The sequence below is a fragment of the Protopterus annectens genome, chromosome 8.part0 (assembly GCF_019279795.1).
Source record: "Protopterus annectens isolate FY-2018-M chromosome 8.part0, PAN1.0, whole genome shotgun sequence".
Lineage (NCBI taxonomy): Eukaryota > Metazoa > Chordata > Ceratodontiformes > Protopteridae > Protopterus > Protopterus annectens.
The window spans coordinates 835165922-835179949 of record NC_056741.1 but is presented as its reverse complement, the minus strand read 5'-3'; the positions used below and the strand labels follow the sequence as shown (position 1 = coordinate 835179949).

At 40.7% G+C, this 14028-nt stretch overlaps 1 protein-coding gene across 1 annotated transcript in view; it reads right to left on the bottom strand.

Moving 5' to 3' along the window:
• Positions 1 to 14028, bottom strand: part of PORCN (porcupine O-acyltransferase) — a 279229-nt gene that overhangs the window by 220647 nt on the left and 44554 nt on the right. Inside the window, exon 4 of the mRNA XM_044079316.1 lies at positions 3643 to 3686. Coding sequence (XP_043935251.1) covers positions 3643 to 3686 — 44 coding nt within the window. The remainder of the gene's footprint in view (positions 1 to 3642; positions 3687 to 14028) is intronic.

The following is a 14028-nucleotide window of genomic DNA, read 5'->3' as shown; positions in this document are numbered from 1 at the left end:
ATGAAGGACAAATTAAAAAATTTCCAATTTTAAAAACACCAAAAACCAAAAAATTTTTTTACTGGCTTCCCCTTGGTTTACTTTTTCAATTTTTTAAAATTTTTCTTTCATTGATGGCTTGGGGGGGGTTTTAAAAAATTTTTTTTAAAGACCCCCTTAGGCTGGATGGAGGATTTAACATTTTTTTAGTCTTTCCCCTCCCGGGGGAAAATTGCTCCCTTTTAAGGGGGCCCCCAAAAAAAGGGGGGACCATAGCCAAAATCCCCGCTTTCCAGTCAGGGAAAAAACCCCCCTTGGTTTGGGGAATTTTTAAAGCTACCCCAAAACCCCCAATAGCCAAAAGGGGGGTTTTAAAGCCTGAGGGGAAGAAAAAAAACCCCGTTTCCCCCACAAATTTTAGACCCCCCCCCCCCCCCCCCCCCCCCCCCCCCCCCCCCCCCCCCCCCCCCCCCCCACTTTCCTTTTTAAAAAATTGGGAACCTAAAAATTTCCCCCCTTGGGGGAAACCAAAAAAGGGCCCAGAGGCCCCCCCTTTCTTTTGGGTCCCCCTTTTGTGATGGAATGAACAGGTCCATTGGGTGCAAGGAAGCCAGTATTAGATCAATCCCACAAACAAAAAAAAAAAAACAAAATTCATCATTTTTTTAGCTTCCATCTCTGTGGCATACAGGGCCAAACCCCTTGGCTGTGACCCACTTAGTGGCGGGTCTATATCAGCATTTCGAACACTGACAATATCGAATACAATATCGTCGCGTCGAGAATGCCGAAAGTGCAGAACATCGAACGGGTAAATGGAAATCTCCATAAGGGGAGATTTCCATTTACTTCAATGTAGTGCGGTCTTGGAGTTGATATATTTAAGTAGGTCGATTATTTCAGTTCGACATTTAGTGATTCGACCTATTAAATTTTCAAATGCTGATATAGACCCCTTAGTGGCTCATGCACTGGAAGAGCTAGACAGGAGACAGCTTACTCTGGCATACCCATTCTGTGGAGAGAGTGTGGTCCCACTCAGCCTATCGCACTTGTGCAAACACAGGCTTGCATGGGCACAATAGCTGTGTGACCAGATAATGTGGGCTTTGTGATCCTATGCCTGTGATGGCAGCTCCCAGAACTCCCACACACAGGCACACACACACACACACACACACACACACACACACACACACACACACACACACACACACACACACACACACACACACACACACACACACACACACACACAGGCACACACACACACACACACACACACACACACACACACACAGACACAGGCACACACAGACACAGGCACACACAGACACAGGCACACACACACACACACACACACACACACACACACACACACACACACACACACACACGAGTAGGATGCCCTCACTGTGACATGGGTTTCCCATTTAGTCACTAGGACCAGGTTAGGTCCATGCAAGAGAAAACCCCAATGGCCATTTTCATGATGACTTAAGAAATAAGCTCTTATCCACAGAGTGAAGGAGCACATATCGACAGTGAAGCCTGATAGCTGTCTGGCAGCAGTGAGAAATTCATCATTCTAAGTTGTACTTCTACCTTCCATCAATGTTATCTTCAGTAACTCTTCCAAGCACAACTCTTTTATGAGATGTCCCAGCTTACCCCCAAATTCTGGGACAGCATGCAACAGCCCTTCCAGTGATGGCCAGTGAGGAACAGAAGCAGGAGAAGGTGCACCAAAATTTCCAGAAAAATGAAAGGCATCTTCCTTCTATTAGGAGGGGATAGTTAAATATTAAGACAAGCAACTTTCTTATATAACAGCTTAAGAACTAGACTTCATTAAGGGATTCTTTGGTACTGGTGACTGTCTCTACCTTTCTACCAAGCTGCTTCTATGAGTACAGCTATTCTCAAACTTGGATTGCCAATACTGCAAGTAAAACCCATTCAGTATATTACTGGGCTGCTGGCAGATGCCCATATCTATGGCTTGCTGATATGCACTGAATATTTAAATGATTTGCTTGGAGTCACAGAATTACATAACTAGATAGGCTATAAGGTTTCCCGGTACCACAGACATCCTACACAACAAGAAACCACCCCGTTTACCCATTTCCCTCAAGAAACATATCCTTCAGGAGTGGTTAGTGTGATACTGACCTTGCTGTATCCTTTGTTTTTCCTGCCTTGGGGCTGGTGTTGTCCCCAAGTTGCACTATGGAGACATCTGGTTCCCATTCTTTTGAATTTGAGGAACCATAACCTTGGAATATACTGCCAGGGTGACTGAGACAGTACTTTGTGCTCTAACATGCAACTGATTGGCAATTGTAAAGTGTTCATATACTGCGTTTATCCTTGCTCTTGTAACCCATGTTGCAAATGAAAAAGTTCTGTGATATCTAGTTCACTCACCTGGTAACAGATAAATAAGTTAAAAACAAATAATACATATTGAATTTCAACTTATTTCAACTTTAAAATGTTTACTATTGCTTGTTGTAATTCTGTTGAGTTTATGATATAATGCATCTAAATAAATATGGAGTTGAAGAAGAGAATGCTCTGATGCATACAAACAAAGCCCTGACTGTGTGATGACCAGAGTCCGAGTACTGGCTCAGCACTTGAAGAATTAGGGAGATGGAGGTGAGTGGCTAATGCTGACTCATGTGATCTGAGACAGGGATAGCAGACTTTGTTTGGCCTTGGCTACCATGTAAGTGAAGGCTTGCATGGAGTCTGTTGACAAGAGGATATAAGCTTAATATCTGATGCCAACAATGACAGCTCTAAGGGACATATATATAGGAACATAAGCATGGCAGTGGGAGTGCAATGCACAGTCCCTGTAACAGTACCCCTCAGTGCTGCATTACTTACTAGGGGTAGGGTTAGGGAATAACAAAAACGTCCCAACAATCTGCATCTGGATTTATGATTAATGGAGATGAATGCTATGTAGTCCCTGCCAGGAGCACATGCATAGTACAGATACTACAGACCCCTGGTGATGGGATAAGGCAGACTAGCCCAGGCAAGGAAATTAGGGCATTCATCTCCAGTAATGATGGAACATGGATCGGGCACAAAGAATCGCTGTCTGAATGTTAACCCTTCTAGATGCCCATCAATCCTTTGCTGGAGATAGCCAGTACAGGGGACTAAAAGGCTCAAGTCTGCTTTGGAGAAACCTGATGGGCAGTATGCATGAGGGCAAAAAGCACCTTAAAAAAGTAACAATAAAAATTTAAACAAGTGATCATTGACCACCATTCCCTTACCAACACAGCCGATGTGTGTCAGCTCTAACAGCTACTTTCTCAAAGTACACAAGATGTGCACAGTGTGTTCTTTAACAATTCTCTGACAACCTGTGGCATTCAGTGTGCATACTGCTGCATCCTGCCTCTGATTTTTTTAACCATGTCCTATTTAGCAGGTAGAGACAGACTGAAATAATTGCATTTTGCAACAATTTTTATACACATACATTTGTTTTCTCTCCCTCCACCCATTCACGGATAATCATTTCTCTCTGCCTTGCATATCAAATATCCAAAATGTGACAAGGTTTTAACATATTAGTCACCCATCCATACACTCCCTTCAAACCTAGATGGGCACAAACAGCAATAATAATCTCACCTCTCATTTTGTGCCAGCTAGCTGTATCCACCATGTGCATTTCCCTGTGATAAAACAGAAATAAAATTAATGTCTGCAACATGTAACAATGATCACTTAAAAACATTCCTCTGCATTACAAGCAAAGAAATGGAATAACAAAATTGGAGCAATTTTATGTAAAACATGCTTTGTTGACATTCTAGGCATCAACAATCACAGCTTATAATTTATCTCCATGGTTATCAATACCATTTCTCATTTCAGTCAAGCATAGATGCACCTACTTTATCCATGATTTGGTTCTACTTTATTAATAGTTTACACTGGCACAAGATAGCTAACCGTTTACCAACTTTGTGAAGTAAAAGAATAACGCACTCACTGTGACCCAGGCAACTCAGGATTAGTCAATGACCTAGGTGGTAGAGAAGCTAGTTGGTAAGGGTGGTAGTGAGCAGGAAATGCAGGCTTGCCTGTCCCTGGGGATGGAAGTAGCTTGGTCCACTCATACACTGACATCTGGCATATGCCAGTGCCATATTATGCAGCATACAGGCTTGGGATGTGTGCTTGGCACTGCCAAGCAATGCACAGTCCCTGAAACAGTCTTTGCAAGCATGTGAAAAAATCCACATATTTCAGGGATGATAAAGCAAACTCACACTTTAATGGGCGCACACATCATTCAGCCAAGAGGGTGGGATTAAGACAACATGAGAAACAGCCTGATGGCTGCACCTGTGTCATTGGTTCTTGTTTACAAAGTGGGGACTGACTAGGTGTGATCACAAGAGACATGGACAGATGGGTGGCAGACATGGAGACAGAAGACAAAAAAAGAAAGTTTTGTCTGCTCTGACAAATATAGTTTCATAGTTTCATAGTATAGTACTAGGCTATCTGCCCTAGGGCATTTATAAGCCTAGCCAAAGTGTATGTGGCTTTCACCATCCCATGTAATGATACAAAAGTGTACAAATTAAATTTATTTTACTGTGCCTCTCTGTCTAGTAATGACACAGAGATGACCCCCGGGGTAAACCTACGATCACCCATCCATTCGTCAAGATTTCTCTTGAAGAGAGTCAGTGAGGGGCTCTGCCTAACATAGACTGGGGATCCTGTTCCAGAGAGCGGGAAGCCTCTGGGTTATAAATCTGCCCCTCCAGCATGTCCTATTCATATTTATGCTGAGGTTTAGATCTCCTACTACTACAGAATTCGGTACACAGCCATGTGTGAATAACCATCCATGGCAGAGTGTCTTTAGCAGCTCATTTATTAATCCAGGTATCAGATGCAGTTAATTATATTGCAGCATTATAAAAACACAAATACAATTATCTACTGCAATTCTTTGTTCTATCATTACTATAGGAAACCTATCTTGGCACTCTGTGAGTGCAAGGCAGATAGACTGGCTTACTACACAGGGTTAGTTTAACACAGGACAACACACACACACACACACACACACACACACACACACACACACACACACACACACACACACACACACACACACACACACACACACACACACACAAACTTACATTTGTACATGGTATATACAGCTGCAGGATATCTGGAAGATTGCAAAGTCACCCAAGTATGCCTTCGAGATGTGGAAGGAAACCAACTGGTGAAAACCTACAAATCCATAAGGAAGACTTGGCAGAGACGGCATCCTGGCAAGGAGTCAAACACTATGAAGCAGCAATGCCAGCCACTGTTCTACTTCATCGGTGCCCTTCCTTGTTTATTCTTGCAGCTTAATGTAGAAAACTACAATTCCTTTAGTCTGTGTTTAAAGCTCACTTACTTTATTCCTATAGTAATCTGGTGAAGCTTCTCTGAACAGGCTTTATTACTTATCAGGTATTCCTTCCTACCTCAATTAAATTTGTGCACACTGACTTTTTGTTTTTGTACAAGCTAGATACTGGAATTACAATAAAAAAGTTAGATAAAAATTCATCACAACTTTCCTGCAAACCACTACTAGCACAACTTTCCATCCAAGTTTCTCATTTCATGCTCATTTCAGAAAGTGACTGATCCAAAATCCAGATGACTTCCAACATTTGGACTGTGAACAGGAATCATCATCTGTTCTCATTTTATTACACTCTACAACAGCAGCTTGAAGAGTTTATACTGTTATGCATCCCTCAGGACTGGATTACTACCTAAAGAGGGCAAGAAATATTAGAGTTTCAGTTAAAAACACACAACACTGTTTTTTAAAACTAGCTTTTAGGAAAACAGCAATATCATTCTCAATACATCTCCCTGTATTTTTATGTACACACTGCCATGGTATAGAAAAAGTTCAGAATGTTGCTAATGCAGAATCTTGACATTGTCACTCTTTGTATGATATACTGCTGTATCCAGTTACTGCAAGCCTTTTTTAACATCTAGTTACTGTATTGCACTGCTGCAGTGAATGGAAAGCACTAATTGGCTAACTCCTTGGTGTAGTACAATTTACCTGGGTTACTTATTAAAGTACATCTTAATGAACGTGTGATAGATCATTTCCATGTGAAACAGTGGGGAAAATTGAATTTTTAAATGAGGAACATTTCTCATAATGAGAGCACATTTGAAAGCTGACCATTCCTGATCCCCTCTATCAAAAACAATTCACTTAGAGCCTTTGCTGCTGTCACCCACCCACTTTGTTGCGCTTTTCTTGCCTATTTGTACTGTGTCTCCTCCTTCTCTTCCTCCACCACCTCTACTTGGCCTCCTTGTACTGTGCCTCCTGCTCCAACTACTCTACCTGGCCTCCTTGTACTGTGCCACCTCCTCTACTTGGCCTCCTTGTACTGTGCCACCTCCTCCACCTTCTCTACTTGGCCTCCATGTACTGTGCCACCTCCTCTACTTGGCCTCCATGTAATGTGCCACCTCCTCTACTTGGCCTCCTTGTACCTTGCCACCTCCACTTCTACTTGGCCTCCTTGTACTGTGGCCTCCTCCTCTCTTCTACTTAGTCTCCTTCTACTGTGCCTCCTTCACCTCCTCTTCTATTTGTTCTCTTTGTACTGTGCCTCTACTACCTCCCTGCTTATTTTCAGCTTTGGTATATCCTATTTCTTGCTCTAATTACCACCCTCACACTCCTATATGGCCACACTGGCCTTCTCCCCTATTTATCTCTTCCTTAACCCCTTATCCATAGTCTGTTTGCTCATTATCCATAGTCTGTTTGCTCATCATTCCAAATCCATTCTCTCTTCCTTACACCCTTGCCTACAGCCCTGAGTACTCCTCATTCCTGACCCATTTTCATAGCTTGTTTACTCCCATAGTTTTCTCAGGGACCGATAACTTTGATCATCTTCCACAGCCCAGCATAATCAGCTTCCATAAAATACCAAAATATTGTCCTTCCACCATAACCCTTCCCCTGCACTTTAAATCACATACTGTCATGGTCACTGCCAGTGAGTGGAACCAACACCTGTACATTTATGAACCCCTCAGTTTTAACTAGGACTACATCCATATTTTATCCTTTAAGGAACAGTCCTGCAGCATCTGGAAGAAACCATCACTGTCCATGACCAAAAACAATTCATTTAGAGCCTCTGCTCCTCTCACCCACTGTGTTGCTCTTTTCTTGTCTACTTGTACTGTCAGTCTCCTCCTCCACCTCCTCTACTTGAATAATGGTGGTTGGGGGCACAGTACAAGTAGGCCATGACCTCAGTCAACTCCTTCTCCCTTGCTCCACTGGAACTCGGACTCTTCCCATCTGCTCCTGGCAGGTTCAGATAGCCCATGAATACTACCCTTCCAGCCCCTCCTGACACCACTTCTTTATTCTCTCTTCCCATCTCTCATTCTCCTCAACTGATGTGTGTGCTCCAACATTAAACCAAAAACTGCACCTCTTCCTCCACTTAACTGCTGGAGAAGTTAACTTAGATTCTGACCCTACCTGCCTCCTTGACCCCTTCATAGGGTAGTTGTCCTTCTCCTTTCAGACCTCGTATCTGATGTTTTTCTTAAGGTAGAATGCCACTACATATTTTTTCTATCATTCCTCAACAAGTACAATCAGGCACATTCATGTCCCAATCCCTCTCATCACATATGTATCTGTGTTACTAGCAACATCCACCCTTTTTTAATGCACCACTGTTTACAGCTCACATCTTGCTGCCCCAGTCCTCACAATGCACTAAAAACCATCCAGTCATACTTCAAATCACCCATGTTTTGTTTTTTTTACTTCTGTGTTCTACTTTTTCTCCTTAATTCTGACTGAAAACTACCCCCCCACACACAGTTTTATGACACTCCTTCTCCCTTTCATTTTTGTTTGAAGGTACAAACATTAAGAGGTACTTTTCCAACACAGTACTAAGCACTGCTGTCCTTTCTGGGTTTAACCAAGCCTGCCCTCAAACCAAATATGCTCTCCCTATCCTCTTAAGATTTCCAAGCCCTCCTCCATTGTCTGCTCTTACAGTAAGTTAAATACTCTCGAATCCTACCTTTCCAAAGTCTGCTGGTGCGCTGGCGCAGGTAATGAGAATGCTACTCTCTTGTCATCTCTTTGCAATCTCTCTGGTCCTGGTTGCTACCAACACAGCACTATCCTCTAAAAAGTCATTGGTGCCTACAAGCACTGCAGTATGCGTCTACTCTCCACCTTTGCGACAACTTTGGTCATCTCCTCTTATTTTCAATTCATTAAGGCTGAAGACTGGTTTCATTGTATGTTGTCTCCCTTTTCTCCCTTGCCAAGACTCTTGATTTCCTTTGTGATCAAGTCTCGAAATACTGAAATGATTTTCTTTGCCTTCACACTAGTTTCTCTCTCCCTCATTTTGTGCTTTTTGCCAAAGCCTGTCCTATGTGCAACCTTACCTGCTCCACATTCACCTGCCTTAGTCTTCATTGCCTATGTTGGTGGTCTCCCTTCCTCTGCTATATACGATCATGTTCTTACGCTTTCTGTACTTCACCTACAAGTGCTTCCCTCTTCTGCCTCTTTCCCTTCTGCCTCCACATATGACAGATCATCCCTCCCTTACCACTTCATTTCTGCTTTCCATGTGGTTTTGACTCCTGTACAGCCACCTCTTTATCATTGATGTCTGCAGTTATCCTTCTACTTTGGCTCCTTCTTCTTTTACTCCTTTTTAGAATTTCATCTCCCATTTGGCCACTACACCTTACTTTGTGCTAGCCCACTTGCCTCTATTCCTCTGCTAACCTTCACCATGTCCTCCTATCTTTGACATTTTCCCATTACCTTTTCCCCACCCCTTTTTGTCTTCTGGCCTCTTCTCTCCCCTTAACTGTAGTCATATTCTGCTCTCACTTGACCAACTAGAAAGTCCACTACCATCTGTCGCAAATGCAGACTCCATATTTTCTGATATCCTGAGGTTCCCAAAGACAAACAGATGCTCCACATCCTGAGCACTTCACAACCTCTCCCCTTTTGTCTAGGCTGTCCTACTCCTTTCTGTTATCAGATTCTTAGATCCCTCATTTAGTCCATATGTTTTTAACTTTTGTTTTTTGTTGATAAAAGTGATTTTTCTAACCATGACTTACTGCAAGACTCAAATCACAGGTGACAGCAACCCATTTTGCTTATTCCAGCATCCCCTATTCCTCGTTATAGTATCATAAAGTGGAATACTTGTTAAATCCATCCAATCAGAAGAGACAACAGAAGTAGTGTTCCCTCCAGGATTAATATGACCAAAGGATTACACAGAGCTCCAAATGACCGATATGAAGCCCTCTTCTCCAGGGGGACCACTGTTTTGACACTGAAGGAGCAGATAGGCTCCCAATTCACTAGTAAAGTTATCACCATCACAACCTGCAGAGGGTACAGCTGCAAAAAAGAGGTACCGACCTTGATGATGGTAGGAAGTGACCACCAGTCCAGGATGTACTGACATCCTTCTGATACCAAAAGGAGATGTGTGAGACTCCAATAATTGCAAACACTGAACCCTCACTCCATGCAACACCTCCATTCTCAAGTCTATGAAAGGCACCATGAAGAATGTGGCCACCATCAAGCCCAAAAAGTGCAGCTAGACTTGGGCATGAACCATTCATTTTGCCCTTACAAAGGCTACCAGAAGAGATGACCTATTCAACTATGTCAACTGGCAATGACAACTAACATTAGAAGGCAACCTGTTCCACACTGATGAAGCCAATGGTCTGGTGCATAAATCACAGTGAACTCCAAATTTACACTGGTCCCTAGAGAGTGCAGCCATGGAAGTACTCACACAAGGGACTCCTTCAAATGAGCCACTAGAAGCCAAATATTCAAGCCTCCCACCATAATTCTGGGATATTTGTGAGCACTTTGGGAGCAAACAAAAAGACCAAAATGCAGAATTTTATATTTAAAATGGTGTCCACAGAGAATGAAATAAAGGAGCTCTTGTGCAAAGTCCAGGAAGCAATAAGCCAATAGGCATTCAGCCCACCCAATGACACCATCTAGAAGCTGTGTGGCAGAAGGAACATGACCCCTGGAGAAAAACATCTAAAATTTGATATGTTGAATGAAGTCCATGAATTTGCTGAGGTCCAGTATAGGATGGCACCTTTCCACCACCTCTGAAACTTAGAGGTGGAAGTAAAATGGTTGGCTTTATTCCAATAGACAGGAGATAAAAGTATATTTAGAGAAAAAATAAACATACTTTAAAAAGAGGTTTCAGATAGGGTGATGGGGAAATTGGAAAAATGTACTTAAAGAAATTTGTATTTTAGATAATCAAAATGCATCTTTGTCATAGAGAACTTTGATTCACCATATGGATTTTGCCTTAAAGTGCATGCAGTGCATCATTCCTTGAAGGGTGCAGTAATTGTTCATAAGAATATGGCAAATATGGAGGCCAAAGAGAGCTAAATAGTTTTTACGATCAGTGTAATGAAAGTCATTATCCACGAGAACTTCTCTATTCTACTTTTTAAAAGATGTCATATGAATTTATAACAAACTCTGATATGCGACTCCAAATATTAGAAAAGCACCAGATAAAAAGTGGTCACAAGTTACATATCCTAACTGAGGGAACTTTCCCTGTAAAAAAGGTGTTAGTTTTAGTGTAGGAGCCATTTATGATGTATTAAAACTGGATCTATAAAAGCACTGACAGGTACACATATATTGCAAGTAAACTGCTATGAAAAAATAAAACAATGAAGTGACCTTTATCTTTATTCCATGAATCTATTTATTCCCTTCCTCCCCACTCAAGCAGCCAACCATCAACTTATCCAGGTGCACCAGACATACTCAGGTCTACCTACTCGTTATAATCTACCCCTGACTTGATTCGCAAGGGCTGGGGCCAAAGAAGATCATTAGGCATCCCAGGACCATATATGATCCTTAATGCATGGGGGGGGGGGTTGTAATGACCTCATTTCCCCCTGCATTCGTCCATTATATCTTAGCACTACTTCCCTCTAAGAACCATGCCTCCCCACAGGGAGTGCCTAAAAAAATGCCCTCCCACCTGAAATGGGCGCACATCTCTTACTGCTAGTGCCTTAGATGCCAGATCCACTAATTGAATCAGGGTTGCCTTGGCCATAGTTGGGGCTTTATTCCTCTACACCATGGTGCTGGTCATCCCTTTGCCCACTTAATAAAAAATATGTATACTTTCCCATACACTGAAATATACTTAGCTAGATGAGAATGAAAATAAAGGCAGTCAAAGACCAAACCAAGCTATATCAAAGCTTCATCTCTGCTGTTAAAATGTCAGAACACAGATTGAATCAGCCTGCACGAGGTTTCTTAATTAGAGAACTGAATTATTACCAGGTGACAGTTTATTTTATGCAAGAACAATCTAGGGCATGTTTTGTTTCTTTATAGTCTACAGATTGTAATAGCACCCTATATTGTTTTTCTACACTATACAGATTGTAATAGCACCTTGTACTCCACTAACTCTCTAATTATTAACTGTGTTTATTTCCGATAGTGAAACCAAATGTATTGCTGTAAGCAAAAAGGTCAGCTACCAGTGCAATGAGAAACATGCACCAAGTTTCTACCTCCACTCTATGCCACACCTTCCTCATGCTCAACAGTGTTACTGAACAGTGAATGAAACTGCTAGTTGTTGCTTTTTACTGCAAAAATAAAGGACAAAAACCTGTTAAGACTATCACAAATACTTGAAGACATTGAAGATGTACCAATATCTTTGGATGTCCTGTTCATGCACCCTCCTCTTTAGCCACTCTAACCTCTTAAGTGTACACACTACCTTCTCATCAGCTAGGTATGTAACAGGGAGAAAGTAGTCAAATATCCTAGCACATTATAAAGTGATTCTGGGATTTATCCAAAATATCTCTTGTGATGAATTTGTCAATCCCTATGAAGACTCGCAGTTCATGGTTTAATGGCACAAGCCTATTGTTTGAGTAAAGATAATGTTTTGTCAGTCAGTATTAAAACATTCCAAAAGTAAACCACCTTTGCAAACTAATTTAATAGCCAAAAAAGTATACCAAAAAGCATCACTTGTGGAAACTACAGAAGTTATATCAAACTCCAGGACACAAAAATAAAGCTAAAAAAAATCAACAGAAACCTTGGACTAGGACAATACATCTAGGTTAATAAAATTATTAAAAGGAGTTTTTTTTTTTTTTTTTTTTAACTATTACTGTACATTATACTGTAATATAAAAGTTATACTCTACCGTTTTTATATACTGCATTATGTAAGCTGTACTACTACTTTGTTTATATACTGCATTATGTACATAACTGACAAACTCTTCCCTTACTTTAACATGTCATTTGCCCGATAGACTGAGTCATGGCTGAAAATGGCCCTCTTCTTAGGACCAGGTCACTTACCCCGTGTTATCAAATTAATTACAACCTCAGCACAAAAAAAACTTTTATAATTATGTTAAATTTAATAGGGTTAGTTCAAGAATATAGTGGTTTACAGTGGTTAACAGTAAGAAATAATTTGTCTGAAATTTTTATTAAATTATTTGAGGCATTTCCTTATCTTCTTTGAGGTATGTTCCTCATCTTCTAACTATACTGGCATTTATTCTGTTAAACAATCTGTTTCTATCTGCCTTGTCATCTCAGAGTCACTAGTTCATGAAGCCTTTGAGGGAACAAAGTCCAACAGTGCACTGAGACCTAATGGCATACCTAGTGTCTTTCTTCAAAGTAAAGAAGTCTATATGCTAGCTTAACTACATTGTTCCAAAAAGACTACAATCAGGCTTTGTTCTGGAAAGGTTGAAAACAGCTGTTACAATTTCACCCAAGCCTATAATGTAAATGGTTCAGGGTGTTATCCACTTAGTAGTGTGACATGTATTTTAGGTGGAGTATTTGAAAAAAAAAAAATCCTTAAGTTACTTTCAGAAAACTTACTGGACTTCTGGATCTTAACCAACATGACCTTATTGCTGTTCACTCTTGGTTATACAATTTCTGCCAACTCTATGTGTATGTAATTTAGGGAAACAAGCGTGGATTACCGGATGATGCCATTGATTAAAATGTTCTAAACCTTTCAATAACATTCCACACACTGCCAATATTAATCAGCTCAAGACATGTAATTTCAATCACATCACCATACGGATTATAAACCAGGTCAGTAACCAATCATTTATGATTATAATTGAAGGCAGTTTTCCTTCTCCAGTGGCCATTATCCAAGCTATATGACAGGGGCTCTTTTTATTTAGTCCTTTCATGTTATTTTTGCTCGTCAAGAAAACACAAATTATTTGTAAACATGTAGAACAATGCTTCTACAGGACATCTGGAAACACACTATACTAAAAACTTAACTTCACATGCTGGTTATTTTGGTCTCAAAACAGCAACATTGAATTTAATAGTAAAAAAATGTGACATTCTCGATTTTGCTAGATTCAATAAGGAATATACATAACCAATCAAGGGTTACCAAGTTCTTGGCATAGAAGTCACTAAGGAAACATTTTCAAATATCCATGCTCAATTTAAATACAAGAAAGCACATAGGAATTATGAATAAAAAAAATTATGTATATATAATATATATATATATAAAATATATCTGCACACACTATATATATATATATATATATATATATATATATATATATTTATATATATATATTTATATATATATATATAGAGAGAGAGAGAGAGAGTAAATGGATGGCGCAGTGGTAGTGTTGTCGCCTCACAGCAAGAGGTTCTCTGGTTCAATTCTCAGCTGGAGTGCCTTTTGTGTGGAGTCTGCATGTCCTCCCTGCGTTTGTGTGGGTTTCCTCTGGGTGCTCCAGTTTCCTCACATGTTACAAAGACATGCATCTGGAGCGTTTCTCCCCACACCTCCGCTGAAA